Source organism: Physella acuta, unplaced genomic scaffold, assembly GCF_028476545.2.
Source record: "Physella acuta isolate Inbredline_101_S28 unplaced genomic scaffold, ASM2847654v3 ptg001328l, whole genome shotgun sequence".
In the NCBI taxonomy this organism is placed as follows: domain Eukaryota; kingdom Metazoa; phylum Mollusca; class Gastropoda; family Physidae; genus Physella; species Physella acuta.
The window spans coordinates 733,865-750,919 of record NW_026732843.1 but is presented as its reverse complement, the minus strand read 5'-3'; the positions used below and the strand labels follow the sequence as shown (position 1 = coordinate 750,919).

General features: G+C 37.9%; 1 protein-coding gene across 1 annotated transcript in view; it reads left to right on the top strand.

The window, feature by feature from the left end:
- Window positions 1-17,055, top strand: part of LOC131958456 (uncharacterized) — a 271,932-nt gene that overhangs the window by 238,903 nt on the left and 15,974 nt on the right. Inside the window, exons 7-9 of the mRNA XM_059323514.1 lie at window positions 6,269-6,348; window positions 10,598-10,838; window positions 11,504-11,602. Of these exons, the coding sequence (XP_059179497.1) occupies window positions 6,269-6,348; window positions 10,598-10,838; window positions 11,504-11,602 (420 nt within the window). The remainder of the gene's footprint in view (window positions 1-6,268; window positions 6,349-10,597; window positions 10,839-11,503; window positions 11,603-17,055) is intronic.

Genomic DNA, 17,055 nt, shown 5'->3' with positions numbered 1-17,055 from the left:
TTAAATTAACCGATAGAGTTATAACCTTTGTGATAAAATTAGCCGTTATTTTAATCCCTTTTAAGGACATCAACCGTTGCTTTAAATCGCGTGGGCCCAATATTTGAGTTATTTTTGCTCCACATAAAAGGTTTTATTTTAGTAACAAGGGCCTTTTTCATCATGCCAGCAAATAATAATAGCCATTACTTAGAAAATAACTTCTTTATATATGGTGCCAATCATGATGAGAACCGTCAAGAAATATCGATTGAACGATAAGTTGAAGTTCGGTCTATCGTCTTGAATGAAGCGTAGAAGTAAAAGACAGTAATCATGTCAATTAATTTTTTCTGGCTGATTTGTGCGCTTGATGATTCAGAAGAACAATCAATGGTGCATGTATTTGTGGTGATGTTGTTGCTGTAGATCTATTTGTGGTGATGCTGTTTATGAGAGATCTGTTTATGGTGATATTTGTTGAGGTAGATCAATTTGTGGTGATGCTGTTTGTAGTAGATCTGTTTGCGGTGATGTTTGTTGTTATAGATCTATGTGGTGATGCTGTTTATGGGAGATCTGTTTGTGGTGAGTAGGTTGTGTAAGTAAATGTGTCGTTGCTGTTGCCTTCATGTGTGGTGATGGTATTTGTGATGCTGTTGTCTCTATATTTTGGTGATGGTATTTGTGATGTGAGGATAGAAACAAGACATTTGTTTATGCTGATACTGGAATAAACTCTGTTGGACCAACACGATACTGCGTCGTCTGTTTGACTAGTACGATACTGGGTCGTATGATAAACCTAAGCGATACTGGGTCGTCTGTTGGACCAACACGATACTGGGTCGTCTGTTGGAACTAAGCGATACTGGGTCGTATGATAAACCTAAGCGATACTGGGTCGTCTGTTGGACCAACACGATACTGGGTCGTCTGTGGGACCTAAGCGATACTGGGTCGTATGATAAACCTAAGCGATAATGGGTCGTCTGTTGGACCAATACGATACTGGATCGTCTGTTGGACCTAAGCGATACTGGGTATAAATTTTGGACCCCACAATACTGCATAAAAATGATAGGAATCAATAATTGGCTGCGATAGGTAGCTGTAGGTTACTTCTCTGCTTGAGCCAATCGGACAAACATGTTATTGGCCTTGAGGATCTAGTCAATGGTAAACAAACCTTAGAACTTTGAAGGTTGGAATAAGTTTTTTAATTAGGACTCGATTAACTATACATCAATCTGTTAAACAAGTTAACAACCACTACCACTTACCAGTCTATACAATTTTTCTCCTTACACTCACTGTACTGAAACCATAACCCAACCCCTACTTAGCCATTGGTGGTTTCAGCACGTCCCATAACTCAGCCATTGGTTGTGTTCAGCACGTCCGATAACTCACGCGCCACACTGAAGACAACATTCCAAAGTTTTTCTCCTAATTTGATCCGGGGTCCTTCGGTCGTGGGATACGTGCCATGGCCGTGGTTTAGGGGTGGGGACGGTACCATTTTATTGCTTGGTGTTTTAGTCTAAACAAATACCAATGTAGATGTATAGATGTATATACAGAGAGAAATAAAGAAAGAGGGAGAAAGAAAAAAACAGACGTACAAAGTTTTCTTGAAAGCGGCTGTTGCTAGTCAGAAGAGAACGGCTAGAAACACCAACTTTGAAGACAAGGACTGAAATGGAAACGTATTGTGATTAGCAATTACAAAGAGATTTTGAATGTATGTATAAATCGAGCAGTAAAAACAAAAGATCTAAATAATAGCTATAAGTATCCACTTTTGTTTTATTACTTTTGGTTCATTTTTCCAGAAAACAGAAGCTACAAACTTGGAAATGTTTGAATTGACGTCATGAATGTGTACCTTTTTTGTCTTGACGTCACAAAATTAAATTTTTCCAAATGCGCTCTTAAGGAGACGCGTGACTCGCATATTTTCGAGGGTAGTTTTATACCTTGTACCCTCCCCCCACTCCCACTATTTTCAGGCGTGTTTAAATAGCTTCTACCCAACCCAACCCTCCCCTCTCCCTCCTCTCCAACCCCCCCCCCCCCCCCCCCCATAATTTTCAGGCGTGTTTTAATACCTTCTACCCAACTTTTCTCCGGTCAACTTATTAAAAAAAAGATAGCTGAGAACGGAGAAAATCTTGTTTTTGTAGGTCCATGCTGATATCGATCCACACCCCCCGGGGTCTGAGGTACACGGGACTAATACATCAGTACTGGGATCAATCTATGGGGGTGGGGGCTGAGGGGGTCATGTTATATTGGTCAACGTGTGGGTGGAAGAGTGGCCAGTGATGGACAGTGGTCAGTCCTGGAAGCCTGCTGTCTGCTTACACTGGGTTTATTTGGCTGGTTGACAGAATACATCATTCAAATACGGTCAGTTTATCCCACTTTTAACAGGCATTGGGAAATACCACTTTTGCACACAGTTATTGGGATATATACGATCATATAATAAGCATAGGAATATAACACTTTAGAAAATACCACGGTTTAATTGATAATTACTGATACCACCGTTTAAATGCCATTAAGAAATACACATTTGTTATATTGTTAAGAGAAATAGTTTTAATATAGCTATTGAAATGGTCCAGCTTTAGAAGTCATTGAAAGACGTTTTATTTTAACACAAACATTTTGCAGATACCATCTTTTATCAAACATGTGTGCAATAACTTTTGGAAAAATAAAGAAAAAATCTCTCTGATGAAGGCCAACAGCTGATACCGAAGTTCCAAACAGCATTCATGTTTGTCTTTGAAGTGAGCGAAAAAAAAAAGTTAAATTTAAAAAATTTAAAACTTTAAAACTGTAAGCTGAAACTATCTTTTCAAGCCCTGTAAAACATTAACTCTGAAGAACTGAAATTTGAAAAACAAACTGTTTACACTTTAAAAGGGGAACTTTGAAATGAATAAAAATTCCTTATCGAAACCACGCAGGAAGGAGGAGCTGTTCATTGCTGTGTGGGTGTAGACAAACGAACCGTCCACAATCTCCAATTTCTCTCCAGACCCCACTTTGCCCGCGAGTTTACAAAATGTAACGGTATTAAATTTCTAAGCCGCGATCTCTCTTAAAAAGCCATAGAATTCCATCGATAAAAGGGTGCATCGGCAGAAAGGATGCCGTTTGCACCCATCACACATGCTTGCTTGTCTCGGCTGGAACTTTTTCATTCCAAGTCTAAAACCGTCTCTAGTGTTTGCCTCTGTTGGGATGTCCTCTAGGGGCATAATCGCCCTGATCCCGGGGGAGGGGGTGGGGGATTAAATTGATAAAGAAAATGAAATATTTTTAAATGATTTCAAAATTGTTTTAAAAAATAGAATGAGATGTTTTTAAATCTTGAGGGACCAGCTCCAAGATCCATGATTGGAAGTTTCGTATTTGTTTAAACCGAATATGTTTTTAAAATAACATTGAGTTGATGAAAATTATGAAATTTAGTCAGTATAACGTACCTGAGTCCACCCAGCTCTGATGGGTACCTGATTCATCTTAGGGAAAGTAAAGGCGGCTGGGCAAATTGCTGACAAGATTATCCCTTCCCATGCCGAGGTCAAGAAACAATAACTCTACTTCAGCTTCCCAATGGATCGCTAGGTCTAAAGAGAATTTTTTACTTTACTATGAGATGCCTTAAATAGTTCAGTAGTGTATAGACCTAATGCTCTTATCACACTATGTACATACAGAATTTAAATTATGGATCGCTAGGTCTAGAGAGGATTCTTTACTTTACTATGAGATGCCTTAAATAGTTCAGTAGGGTATAGACCTAATGCTCTTATCACACTATGTACATACAGAATTTAAATTATGGATCGCTAGGTCTAGAGAGGATTCTTTACTTTACTATAAGATGCCTTAAATAGTTCAGTAGGGTATAGACCTAATGCTCTTATCACACTATGTACATACAGAATTTAAATTATGAAGATTTTCATAGACTTTTATTCTTAAAAAATGAAAAATATAATCTGCGTAGCATTTCTTAACACCTTCCCTACCCCGTCTACAAGTGCACTCAAGCAAGGACATGGACATAGCCTAGTATTTCGACGTATTTACTGTTGAAAGTGGTTCATGTTTTCTAGAGAATATCTGTGTTTTCTTTTTTTTTTTTTTTCTCTCCTCCGAACTCTTGACAATAAAAAAAAATTCGTTTAAAAATCGATTCCTTCCGCCCTACATTTTAACTTAGAAGGCATGCGTTAAATCTATTCCTTCAGCCCTTCAATCTACCTGTTCCTTGATCGCTGCATTCACCTAATCCCCACCCCCACACGATAAGCCCACAATGTACGCAGGGTCGGTAACTCTCCTGTTATTCAGCACGAATTTAGTTCTAATGATGTAACTGCTAGTTACTGACTAGAAATTTTCAGTTTTTAAGTTGCCAACAACAGCCGCTTTTTCATTTAAAAAAACAACAATATTATGTGATTTTACTAGCTTTTCGGAGAACGGCTGTCAGTGGGTTAGGTGAAGTAGAGTCCACCTGTTTCTGTGTTCTCCCCTCAGGAGGGGTTCTTGTGGTCAGCTATTTGCCCAGCTGCCTTAGTTTTTCCTAATGTGATGCAGGTTTTGAACTTTAGACTTTGGGGACAGTAGTCTGGTGATCAAACGCTCGACCTCCCGGTCCCTCTAGCTGGGCTACAGAAGAATTGTTTGATGTGTTTCTTCGGTAGCTTGTCATTTTAGTAAATTGTTTGCTATTTTAAGTTTAGACTGGTCCACACAGTGTATGATTTAGAACTTTTGTTTAGTTTAGTAGCTTTTTTTTTTAAATCTATATTTTGACGCGGTGACCTTATATTTTGTTGTTTCAGGATTGTGGAGATGTTTCACCTTATATTTTTGTTGTTTCAGAATTGTGGAGATGTTTCACCTTATAGTTTGATGTTTCAGGATTGTGGAGATGTTTCACCTTATATTTTTGTTGTTTCAGATTTGGGGAGATGTTTCACCTTATATTTTGATGTTTCAGAATAGTGGAGATGTTTCACCTAATATGTGTTGTTGTTTCAGAATTGTGGAGATGTTTCACCTAATATTTTGTTTCAGAATTGTGGAGATGTTTCACCTTATATTTTTGTTGTTTCAGAATTGTGGCGATGTTTCACCTTATATTTTTGTTGTTTCAGGATTGTGGAGATGTTTCACCTTATATTTTTGTTGTTTCAGAATTGTGGAGATGTTTCACCTTATAGTTTGATGTTTCAGGATTGTGGAGATGTTTCACCTTATATTTTTGTTGTTTCAGATTTGGGGAGATGTTTCACCTTATATTTTGATGTTTCAGAATAGTGGAGATGTTTCACCTAATATGTGTTGTTGTTTCAGAATTGTGGAGATGTTTCACTTAATATTTTGTTTCAGAATTGTGGAGATGTTTCACCTTATATTTTTGTTGTTTCAGAATTGTGGCGATGTTTCACCTTATATTTTTGTTGTTTCAGAATTGTGGAGATGTTTCACCTAATATTTTGTTGTTTCAGAATTGTGGAGATGTTTCACCTTATATTTTTGTTGTTTCAGAATTGTGGAGATGTTTCACCTTATATTTTTGTTGTTTCAGAATTGTGGAGATGTTTCACCTAATATTTTGTTTCAGAATTGTGGAGATGTTTCACCTTATATTTTTGTTGTTTCAGAATTGTGGAGATGTTTCACCTTATATTTTTGTTGTTTCAGAATTGTGGAGATGTTTCACCTTATATTTTGTTGTTACAGAATTGTGGAGATGTTTCACCTTATATTTTTGTTGTTTCAGAATTGTGGAGATGTTTCACCTAATATGTGTTGTTGTTTCAGAATTGTGGAGATGTTTCACCTAATATTTTGTTTCAGAATTGTGGAGATGTTTCACCTTATATTTTTGTTGTTTCAGAATTGTGGAGATGTTTCACCTTATATTTTTGTTGTTTCAGAATTGTGAGATGTTTCACCTAATATGTGTTGTTGTTTCAGAATTGTGGAGATGTTTCACCTAATATTTTGTTTCAGAATTGTGGAGATGTTTCACCTTATATTTTTGTTGTTTCAGAATTGTGGAGATGTTTCACCTTATATTTTTGTTGTTTCAGAATTGTGGAGATGTTTCACCTAATATTTTGTTGTTTCAGAATTGTGGAGATGTTTCACCTTATATTTTTGTTGTTTCAGAATTGTGGAGATGTTTCACCTAATATTTTGTTGTTTCAGAATTGTGGAGATGTTTCACCTTATATTTTTGTTGTTTCAGAATTGTGGAGATGTTTCACCTACCACCTTGTCACCTGAGGTGTCTCCGAGCAATTCGTGTGACGAGGGGGAAGGGGCGAGGTAAGCAATTTTCTTCTCGTTAGTTGCTAACTAGGTCGTTACTGTGGTCAATGGCTAACTAGGTCGTTAATTTTGGACTGTTGCTGGATCGAAACTGTGGTCAGTGGCTAACTAGGTCGTTAATTTTGGACTGATGCTGGATCGATACTGTGGTCAATGGCTAACTAGGTCAATACTGTGGTCAATGACTAACTAGGTCAATAATGTGGTCAATGGCTAACTAGGTCGATACTGTGGTCAATGACTAACTAGGTCAATACTGTGGTCAATGACTAACTAGGTCAATACTGTGGTCAGTGGCTAACTAGGTCGATACTGTGGTCAATGACTAACTAGGTCAATACTGTGGTCAATGACTAACTAGGTCAATACTGTGGTCAATGGGTAACTAGGTCAATACTGTGGTCAATGACTAACTAGGTCGATACTGTGGTCAATGGGTAACTAGGTCAATACTGTGGTCAATGGGTAACTAGGTCAATACTGTGGTCAATGACTAACTAGGTCGATACTGTGGTCAATGACTAACTAGGTCGATACTGTGTTCAGTGGCTAACAAGGTCGATACTGTGACCAGTGGCTAACTGGGTCCATTTTGGTCAATGGCTAACTAGGGCGATACTGTGGTCAGTGGCTAACAAGGTCGACACTGTGACCAGTGGCTAACTGGGTCCATTTTGGTCAATGGCTAACTAGGTCGATACTGTGGTCAATGGCTAACTAGGTCAATACTGTGGTGGCTAACTAGGTCGATACTGTGGTCAATGGCTAACTAGGTCGCCTAGCGGTTATTGGCTGACAGTATAGTTTATTTCGCTACGTTATGGTAAGTGATAACGAACAGAGAAAGGGTATCAAAAGAAACAAATTCATACCTTCGATGTACCCCGCAAACTTATTTAAAAACAACAAGTAGCCTACATTTTTTTTAAAGACAAAAACCAAACAATGAAAAACTAAAGCCGACAATTCCAAAATAAATTCCTTCAGATTTGTTTTCCTCCTGTCGAGTTGATGTTGTCCTGAGCTATTTTGTGGCCCACTCGATGATCCATTTTAGTTGAGTTCATGAAAAAATCAATTTTACAGACTGAATATCAAATTTAGGTTAAGTCCCCTCCCCCCAAACCCATAGTACCCCAGCCTAGGGGTGCAGAGTTTCCGAATGTCGGAAGTCCTCGGCTTAAGATCATTACCACATCTTAGTGGTTCGTTTTAGGATGAAATCCGGCGCTAAAATGGTGAAGATATTTTCTTCTAAGCAGCTTTTCTCACCAGATTTAGTGTGTTAGCCTTCAATATTTTTATCGCATTTTTGTTACCAAACAAAGAACCTAAGCACATACTGTATGTTGGTAGGAGTTACATATAGTTCATATAGTCACGACACATTCTCTATTTTGTGTAGGTCACGTAATAACGTCGATATTTAGATAGAATATAAAAATAATATTTAATAAATTCAAGACCGGCCAACATACAACTTCAACTTAAAATGAAAACAACACATGTCCTTAAAATATCACCCGATTAATATAGCTGCAATCAAAATTTGCCGATATTAAAACTTAGTTCTAATTCCAAAACTCATTATGAAGATTTTTTTAACTTTTATGTTCTTAAACTGAAATCAGAAGTTACAAAAAAGTTCCATAAAAAGTTGTATTGGGGTCAAATCAGATTCTTCTCAATCAAACCTCTCATCGTTTTATTAAACATTACGTCATCACACTCCTCCCACTATGGCTGAGTACTTATCACTTCCGGTTCTTCTTACCCGGAAACAGCCGTAAGGAATATTTGTGGGAGTTGTGACGTCAGCGGCTCAGGATGTCCTCACAGTTCCCAAATATGAATGATGTGGCTAAAGTGTTAGTTCTTAAAATAGTATCTCTCGGTTCAATGACCTGTACATGGAAGTTCTCTTTGTATCTACATTAGTACAGATTTAGGTGGCAATAGATAGACATTAGTACAGATTTACGTGGCAATAGATAGACATTAGTACAGATTTAGGTGGCAATAGATAGACATTAGTACAGATTTACGTGGCAATAGATAGACATTAGTACAGATTTACGTGGCAATAGATAGACATTAGTACAGATTTAGGTGGCAATAGATAGACATTAGTACAGATTTACGTGGCAATAGATAGACATTAGTACAGATTTAGGTGGCAATAGATAGACATTAGTACAGATTTAGGTGGCAATAGATAGACATTAGTACAGATTTAGGTGGCAATAGATAGACATTAGTACAGATTTAGGTGGCAATAGATAGACATTAGTACAGATTTACGTGGCAATAGATAGACATTAGTACAGATTTACGTGGCAATAGATAGACATTAGTACAGATTTACGTGGCAATAGATAGACATTATTCCAGATTTACGTGGCAATAGATAGGCAGATGTTTTTGACAAGTTGTATGATGATAGGCTGTGTGTAGTGATGTTTGGAACAAGCTGTATGTTGATAAGCTGGCTGTAATGATGTTTAGAAAAATTTTCACCTACATATACTGCATTTATCTTTGAAGCACTTCAGGGATTTTGTTACTGATGTCTATTTTAGCAAATCAGTGACCCAACATCAGCACCGTTTAAGCCTTCTGTATTTTTTTTAAATTATTTTAAAATGTTGAGTAGAAAAAAACCATCGGTTGGGTTAGTTAATTTTTTTTTTAAAAACACGACCTTTCATGGCCATGTTTGAAGAGAAATATGTCATAAGGACTATCAAACCTCAGTCAATCAGTCAGTCAGTCATCAGTCAGTCATCAGTCATCAGTCAGTCAGCCAGTCAGTCAGTCACGTTCAAAAAGTTGCCAGATACTCTTTCAGATTCTAAGGCTCTTAGAAAATTGACTTCCGATCAGATCCTCTCTCAGTCTACTTTTACGAAGTTGGTTTGGTGTGTGTGTTTTGGGGTGGGGGGGGGGGGTCAGTAGGTCTGCCCTGGTGTACAGTATGTGTGTGTGTATAGGGGGGGTAGGTCTGCCCTGGTGTACAGTATGTGTCTGTGGGGGGGGGGGTAGGTCTGCCCTGGTGTACAGTATGTGTTTGTGGGGGGGGGGGGGGGTAGGTCTGCCCTGGTGTACAGTATGTGTGTGTGTGGGGGGGTAGGTCTGCCCTGGTGTACAGTGTGGGTAGGTGGGGTGGGGAAGGTCAAGAATTTCTGTCTTGAGGTGTATGGAGTGCGGGAAGGGGAGATGAGATGTTTTGTGTTGTGTATGTGTGTGTGTGGGGGGGGGGGGGGTAGTTGTTCGTCCATTCTGGCGTTTATAACGTGGGCTGTTGTGTGGGGTAGTGGAGGTCAGGGTAAAGTTTCCTGTGTCTTTAACAACTCTTTTGTGTATGGGTAGAATTCTCTTCACACAATTAAATTCGTTCAGGCTAAATTATGACGAGTTTTGGGGCTAAATTATAACACGTTATGAGGCTAAATCTTATGTTTTAGTGTTTAATAAAATCTAAGTTATACAAACATGAAAACAACTTTTTCCTCGTAGGAAACACAAAGCACGGTACCTGCGTACATTAGGTAGATGCTGGGTGAACAAAATGACCGTTGTCACAACGTTATGGCGCACCTTAAAGATGTTTCTAGATCGATGACACCTGCCATTAGTCCACTTACGGCACGGGTCGCTCAGTGCCAGAAATCCCTCATTAGCCGCAGAGATGTGAACTGATGTTTGAACTATTGCAGGAGCTTGCACTCTGTAGTTACAGCAGCTCTTTGACAGTCAGTCAGTTCAGATGGTAGAAGTCCCATAACTTTGACATTCAGTCACTCCTGCTGTTATTTGACGGCTTTTTATTTTATTTTAACAGAAGGCTTAGAGTGTTCACTTATGATTCTGAAACGTGTTATGATAAACATAGAACAAAGAACACGGAACGATGAACATGAATAATAGAACATCATTGTATTTTGAACACGAAACATTGAACAAATAATTTTGTACTAGCCTATGATAATAAGAGTGTGATTAATAGTATAAAAGAGTAGTTGATACAGCAACACAGCTCGTCAATGGGTCAACATAACTTGATTTTTCCCTATTTTAGCCGATAGTGTTCAATTATAAACTATGAAAAGCGAGAATAATTACTAAAGATTTCTGGTATTTTCTTAATTAGAAATCAGATGAGCATTTTTATTTCTTTTTAAAAATATGTCGTTAGAAATGCTTTTTCCATTCCTACTTGATTTACACAAACCGTGTCTATTTTTAGTAACATCGCAGAGCGCCTGCGCAGACGCCGGAGTTCCGTGGACCTTGCCATGAACATCTACCCCGGGGATCTCCTGGTACAGGAGCATCACAAGAAGCTCATCAAGCGGAACACGATAGCAGACTTTTACGCCGCGGGTCGGCAGCCTAACGGGGTGCCACTACCCCCAGGCGCACAGCCCGGGGGTGACACCACAGACGTGGCCAAAAAAGGAAGGCAGCCATTTTCTCTTCTCAAACTGGTGGGTAGTTACGGTCATTTACCCCCTGGTGGGTAGTTACGGTCATTGACCCCCTGGTGGGTAGTTACGGTCATTGACCCCCTGGTGGGTAGTTACGGTCATTTACCCCCTGGTGGGTAGTTATGGTCATTTACCACCATTCTCCTCAAACTGGTGGGTAGTTACTGTCATTTACCACCATTCTCCTCAAACTAGTGGGTAGTTACGGTCATTGACCCCCTGGTGGGTAGTTACGGTCATTGACCCCCTGGTGGGTAGTTACGGTCATTTACCCCCTGGTGGGTAGTTACGGTCATTTACCCCCTGGTGGGTAGTTACGGTCATTTACCCCCTGGTGTGTATTTACGGTCATTTACCCCCATTCTCCTCAACACTAAATTCGTTTGTCTTCTTACCAGCTATATATGAAAGTAAGGTTAGCCATACGTCAGCTTTAGTTTCGTGATAACTTTTATTCTCCTGTTTAACTTTAGGTTCCTCGCAGCAGTTGTAGTTCCCGAATACAAAGTCGTTTCGATAGAGTGAATTTGTCCATACACCAAAATATGTAGGGAATAATTCCTCATTAGTCTCCAGATGTATACATTTTTCGTCAAGCCTAATTATTCTATTTATAGATGAAAACAAGCAGTAAAGAATCTCTGACCTAATTATTCTATTTATAGATGAAAACGCGCAGCAAAGAATCTCTAACCAAGCTGGATGAGATCCTGAAACGTCTGAAACCCTCAGAGTTCAAGGACAACCATCTCGCAGCATATAAGGTATGCTAAACTTGATTATGCTTCATAAATACCTTGATTTAGTTGTAATAAGTTGGCAGATAAGGTAAGCTAAAGTTTGATCAAGCTACAGCTATTCCTTGATTTAGCAGCAATAAATTTGAAGATAAAGTAAGCAAAATTCTGATCTAGATACTGTTTTAGTTTTTATTCAAATTTTTCTTTCGGAGAAAGCATATGATGAAAACGGATTTAGAGTCAGTTATGCCTTAATTTACCAGCACTAATTGTTTAAAGAAAGTGTGTTATTAGTTGTTAGCACAGTGTTGTATCAAATGGCGATTTCTTTTAAAATGTTGCAACCTGTACTTTAAACAATATACTCCGGGGATTCCACACTTAACTGTCTGTGTTGTTAATCGCCGCCACAGTTAAAAAAACAAATACCACTTCACCTTAAGGATTCACTTCAGAAAAAAATGTTTTAAAAACATGTTTGTTTCTCTCTCCTACCACCAGCCGTTGAATATAAACTAATTGGGTTTACTCAAAGAGAAAAAGAAAAAAAAACCTAGTTTATCACACGAGTTGTTCCCCCTGGCCAATCAATATCGGCTCACTTGGGCGCTGAGTGCCCATGACCAACGGCTGCCCAGCATCCAGCGACCAGTTGACCCGATGTACTCACTACGGTGTGCTGGATGGTTGAAGAAATGGTGACAGGGTCTAGATCAGATAAGACGTGGCTCGGGTAATTGAGATGGATGGGCTCCAAGGGTCTCACTTTGAATACCAAAAGTCTCACTTTAGTACCGAGCTTACTACGACTCTAGTAATTGAGACGGATGGACTCCAGAGGTCTCACTATGAACCTCAGATATCCCACTTGAGTACCGAGCTTACTACGACTCTAGTCATTGAGATTAATGGGTTTCACAGGTCTCACTGATAATCGCAGAAGTCTCACTTTAGTACCGAGCTCAGACTCATGTAATTGAGATGAATGGGTAGGCATATCGCCCCCACACACCCGGGTATATCGCCCCCTCACATCCGGCTATATCACCCCCACACACTCTGCTATATCGCCCCCCCCTCCCCACACACACAACCTGAGAATATTCCAGTACAATCGTGTGCGAGGCACCTCGAGTAAACAAAACTCTTCTGAGAAAGCAAGAAAATAAATTGTGACAGTCTCCTTGAGGCTACACATTAAATATGACAGGTAGCCAGGTAGCCGCTGATGGAATGTGACTGGGAACCAGGCGTGGAATGCTGCCAAGTCTAAAGAATTACGTCAGTTTTTGGTCCGCTTGTGCCTTTTCTAACGCGTGCATATGAAGCAACACCAGCTAAAACTCACTGGAATAAACAGTTTTAAAGATTCATGTCGTCTTTACAAAATCGTTTACAACATGAGGACTTATATATGAAGCTTGTATTTGCCGTGTTTTACACCAACAAATGTTCAACACATTCGCACTGCTTTTGTTTTTAAGCTTTCACTCCACATTTATGACCGTTTATTCAGGTACTTTTCGATAATTATAAGCAAGTTCCAACCACGAAAAGCATTTAATAGCTTTGTGATTTTTATTTCTCTAACCGTAATTTACTTTTTAATTAACGATGCTTATATCCTGATTTATTTAATTAAACTAATTAGTAATCTCTTCTCCAAAACAACTTAAGTTCCACCACAGTTTGTTGAGATAGTCATTGACAGTTTGGTCTACAGTTTGTAGATTTTGAATTTCCTAAGAAAAATTGACCACATTTTTGTAATGGAAAGTTAAAGCACAAGATGGAAGGTTGAAGCAAGTGATCGAAATTTGGAGAATGTGATAAAAAATGGTCACGTGAACGAATTTTGGAGCAATTGATCGCAAGCTGGAGCAAATGATCCAAAACTCGAGCTATTGATCGAAAGTTGGAGCAAATGATCCAAAACTCGAGCTATTGATCGAAAGTTGGAGCCAATGATCCAAAACTCGAGCTATTGATCGAAAGTTTGAGCCAATGATCCAAAACTCGAGCTATTGATCGAAAGTTGGAGCCAATGATCCAAAACTCGAGCTATTGATCGCAAGCTGGAGCAAATGATCCAAAACTCGAGCTATTGATCAAAAGTTGGAGAAATGATCCAAAACTCGAGCTATTGATCGAAAGTTGGAGCCAATGATCCAAAACTCGAGCTATTGATCGAAAGTTTGAGCCAATGATCCAAAACTCGAGCTATTGATCGAAAGCTGGAGCCAATGATCCAAAACTCGAGCTATTGATCGCAAGCTGGAGCAAATGATCCAAAACTCGAGCTATTGATCAAAAGTTGGAGAAATGATCCAAAACTCGAGCTATTGATCGCAAGCTGGAGCAAATGATCCAAAACTCGAGCTATTGATCGAAAGCTGGAGCAAATGATCCAAAACTCGAGCTATTGATCGAAAGTTGGAACAAATGATCCAAAACTCGAGCTATTGATCGAAAATTGGAGCAAATGATCCAAAACTCGAGCTATTGATCGAAAGATGTGCGCCAGATCAAAAGTTGGAGCGCATGATATCATGAATCTTTCTGACACACAATCCCTGATTATAACTAGATCACAAAAATTCACAAACTCTACTTCATCTACCCGAACAAGGTACACACCATATATGTGAATCTTTCAGCTTAAAGTGCTTTTTGTCAGAAAATATTCCTTTATCTGTTGTTTCATTGGTTTAGGTGTAAATATAGTGAGTACTGCTAGACTTCTCTATTGTTTTAATGACTCTAGGTTGTTAGGTGTAAATATAATAAGTAGCTTGAGTTCCCTAACGTGACACTTTGAATGAAGCCTTGGACCATTTGGTTGAGCTAATTTGACGAAAGATTACTAGCATTGGCTTCCTGCGATCTAGTTTTTCATCGTGTTGTCGTTCGCAATGAAAGGCGCCTCAAGTTGAAAGACATTTCTTGACAGCCGATAAAAGGAGAAGATTAATAGGATTAGAGATTTTTCTGGGGACAAAAATGAATTTAAAAAAAAAAAAGCCAAATTTAGATATTCGTTTAACGTTATATTTTTGTATAAAAAATAAAAGTTGACACATAGCAAGCTAAAGTGAAAATTGTCGAAATTTTTTTGACGCACTTTTTACGGTGTTCTTCTGATGTGGCTTAATTAACTAATTAATGTACTTGTGTACTTATGTTAAATGGTACTAGCTGTGTTATGAATGTGTGTGATGTATGTGATGATATATGTGAGTGATATATGCCAGATATATTGGGTAGTTGCATCAAACTGTATCACATTATATATATATATATATATATATATATATGTATATATATATATATATATATATATATATATATATATATGTATATGTATGTATGTATGTATATAAATATATATATGTATATATATATATATATATATATATATATATATATATATATATATATATATATATATATATATATATATATATATATATATATATCCTTCTACAGAAAATATTGAAATGCAATGTGTTAAAGTTCGAACAATTGTACACTCATCTCTATGAAAATTAATGAATAAAAATAGCTTTTAATTGCATAAATAAACTGTCTCATATACTAACTCAATGGGAATAAAAGTCAGATAAGTATGAAACAAGATGCTTTACATCTCCACACGTCAACAAGTATTGAGCGACCTTGACCTAATTAATAACGTCACACAAAATCGATTGACCTTCACATATTTCCATCACGGCGTGGAATATCGAGTGACCTTGACCAAATTCCGTGACTCACTAAATATTGAGTGACCTTGGCCTTATTCCAACATGTCACTAAATATTGAGTGGCATTGACCTATTTACATCATGTCACCAAATATCGCGTGACGTTGGTCTATTTCCAACACGTCGCGAACTATCGAATGACCTTGACCTACCTCTACCCTACGATATATCCTGGTTGTCAAAAGCTTTTGAATATTTGATGCTGGTGGTCACTTTCTCACACTAGGGGTAAAAGCTTAGACCATCCTTGTGTAGTAACATTACATAGCCTCGAAACTTGCATTAACATTAGATATCCTCTAAACTCGCAGTAACATGATTTACGTTAGCTGTGTAAAATAATTTTATAAAACAGAAGTCTGTGTTCTCTGGTTATTTAATTAGTGGCTTTTTCTTTCTAAATTTAAAACATTTTTAAAACTTACATTTACTAGAAAATTTTTCCCATGACCAGAAATCAAGTAAAAATTATTTTTTAAATATTTCATTTTTTCTGAATCCCAAATTTAGGCGAATGTTGAGAATGTAAACACGCAGATTTTGGTGAATGTCTTGTCATAACAAAGCAATCGTCTTATTATTTACTAGACTAAACCTTTCTTGAGATTATAACTAAATCTATGGGATAAAACCTTACCAAGACAACAGCTAAATCATAAAGCTAACCTTCCCAAGACAATAGCTAAATCAACGAGCTAAAAACCTTCCCAAGGCTATAGCTAAATCTTGGGCTAATACATTTCTTGAGACAATAGCTAAATGAAAGGGCTAAAACCTTCCCAGGACAATAGCTAAATCAATGGGCTAAAACCTTCCCAAGACAACAGCTAAATCGATGGGCTAAAACCTTCCCAAGACAATAGCTAAATCAAAGGGCTAAAACCTTCCCAAGACAATAGCTAAATCAATGGGCTAAAACCTTCCCAAGACAATAGCTAAATCAATGCGCTATTCCAACAAGCGAATCAATCGGTGCCGATCTAATTATGTCCTTATCCAATCCTTTTGGCTCGCACTTTAACTTGGGCAACGAAAAAATTGAATTAACACTGAAGGGCCCCTCAACATCCCAAAAAATCTCAGCCGTTTCTTCTTGGCGACAGTTTATCTTCATATCAGCCGGGCGGTGGAGGTTATTGGAAGGGGAGGGAAATCGAATTAGCGGTGCGGGTTTTCGATCATATAGGACAAATTAGTGGCAAATTAATTAGACGTTTTGTCACGGGGATATATTAAAAACTCCAGACAAGAAGTTATTAGTGTTTTAGTTGTAGGGTTCTGGCTATTTTTAGAATCTGTTTAACCGGTGGATTATATGTTGGTTGGTTGAAATACTTATCTTTCTCTCATAAAGATAGGTTGTTGGATTTAAAATGTGCAGATGTATTCAACATTTCTGTAAACTCGTACACAATTAAAGTACTGGAAAACAATTACAGTAATGTTGCTACAGTAGTAGTGTTACAGTAACAACGTAACAACACTGGTACAAATTATGAGTACACAGTACAGCGTATACATATCTTGCGTAGAAATAAAACGTTCAAGATATAAGCTTTTTTTTGTTAACGATTGTTTGGGTAATAATAATATAAATATTTTCTGCGTCTGTTTACAACTTACAACAGTTAACGGGATTATAGATATACGACAGTTAACGTGACCATGGGTATACAACTGTTAACATGATTATAGATATACAACTGTTAACAC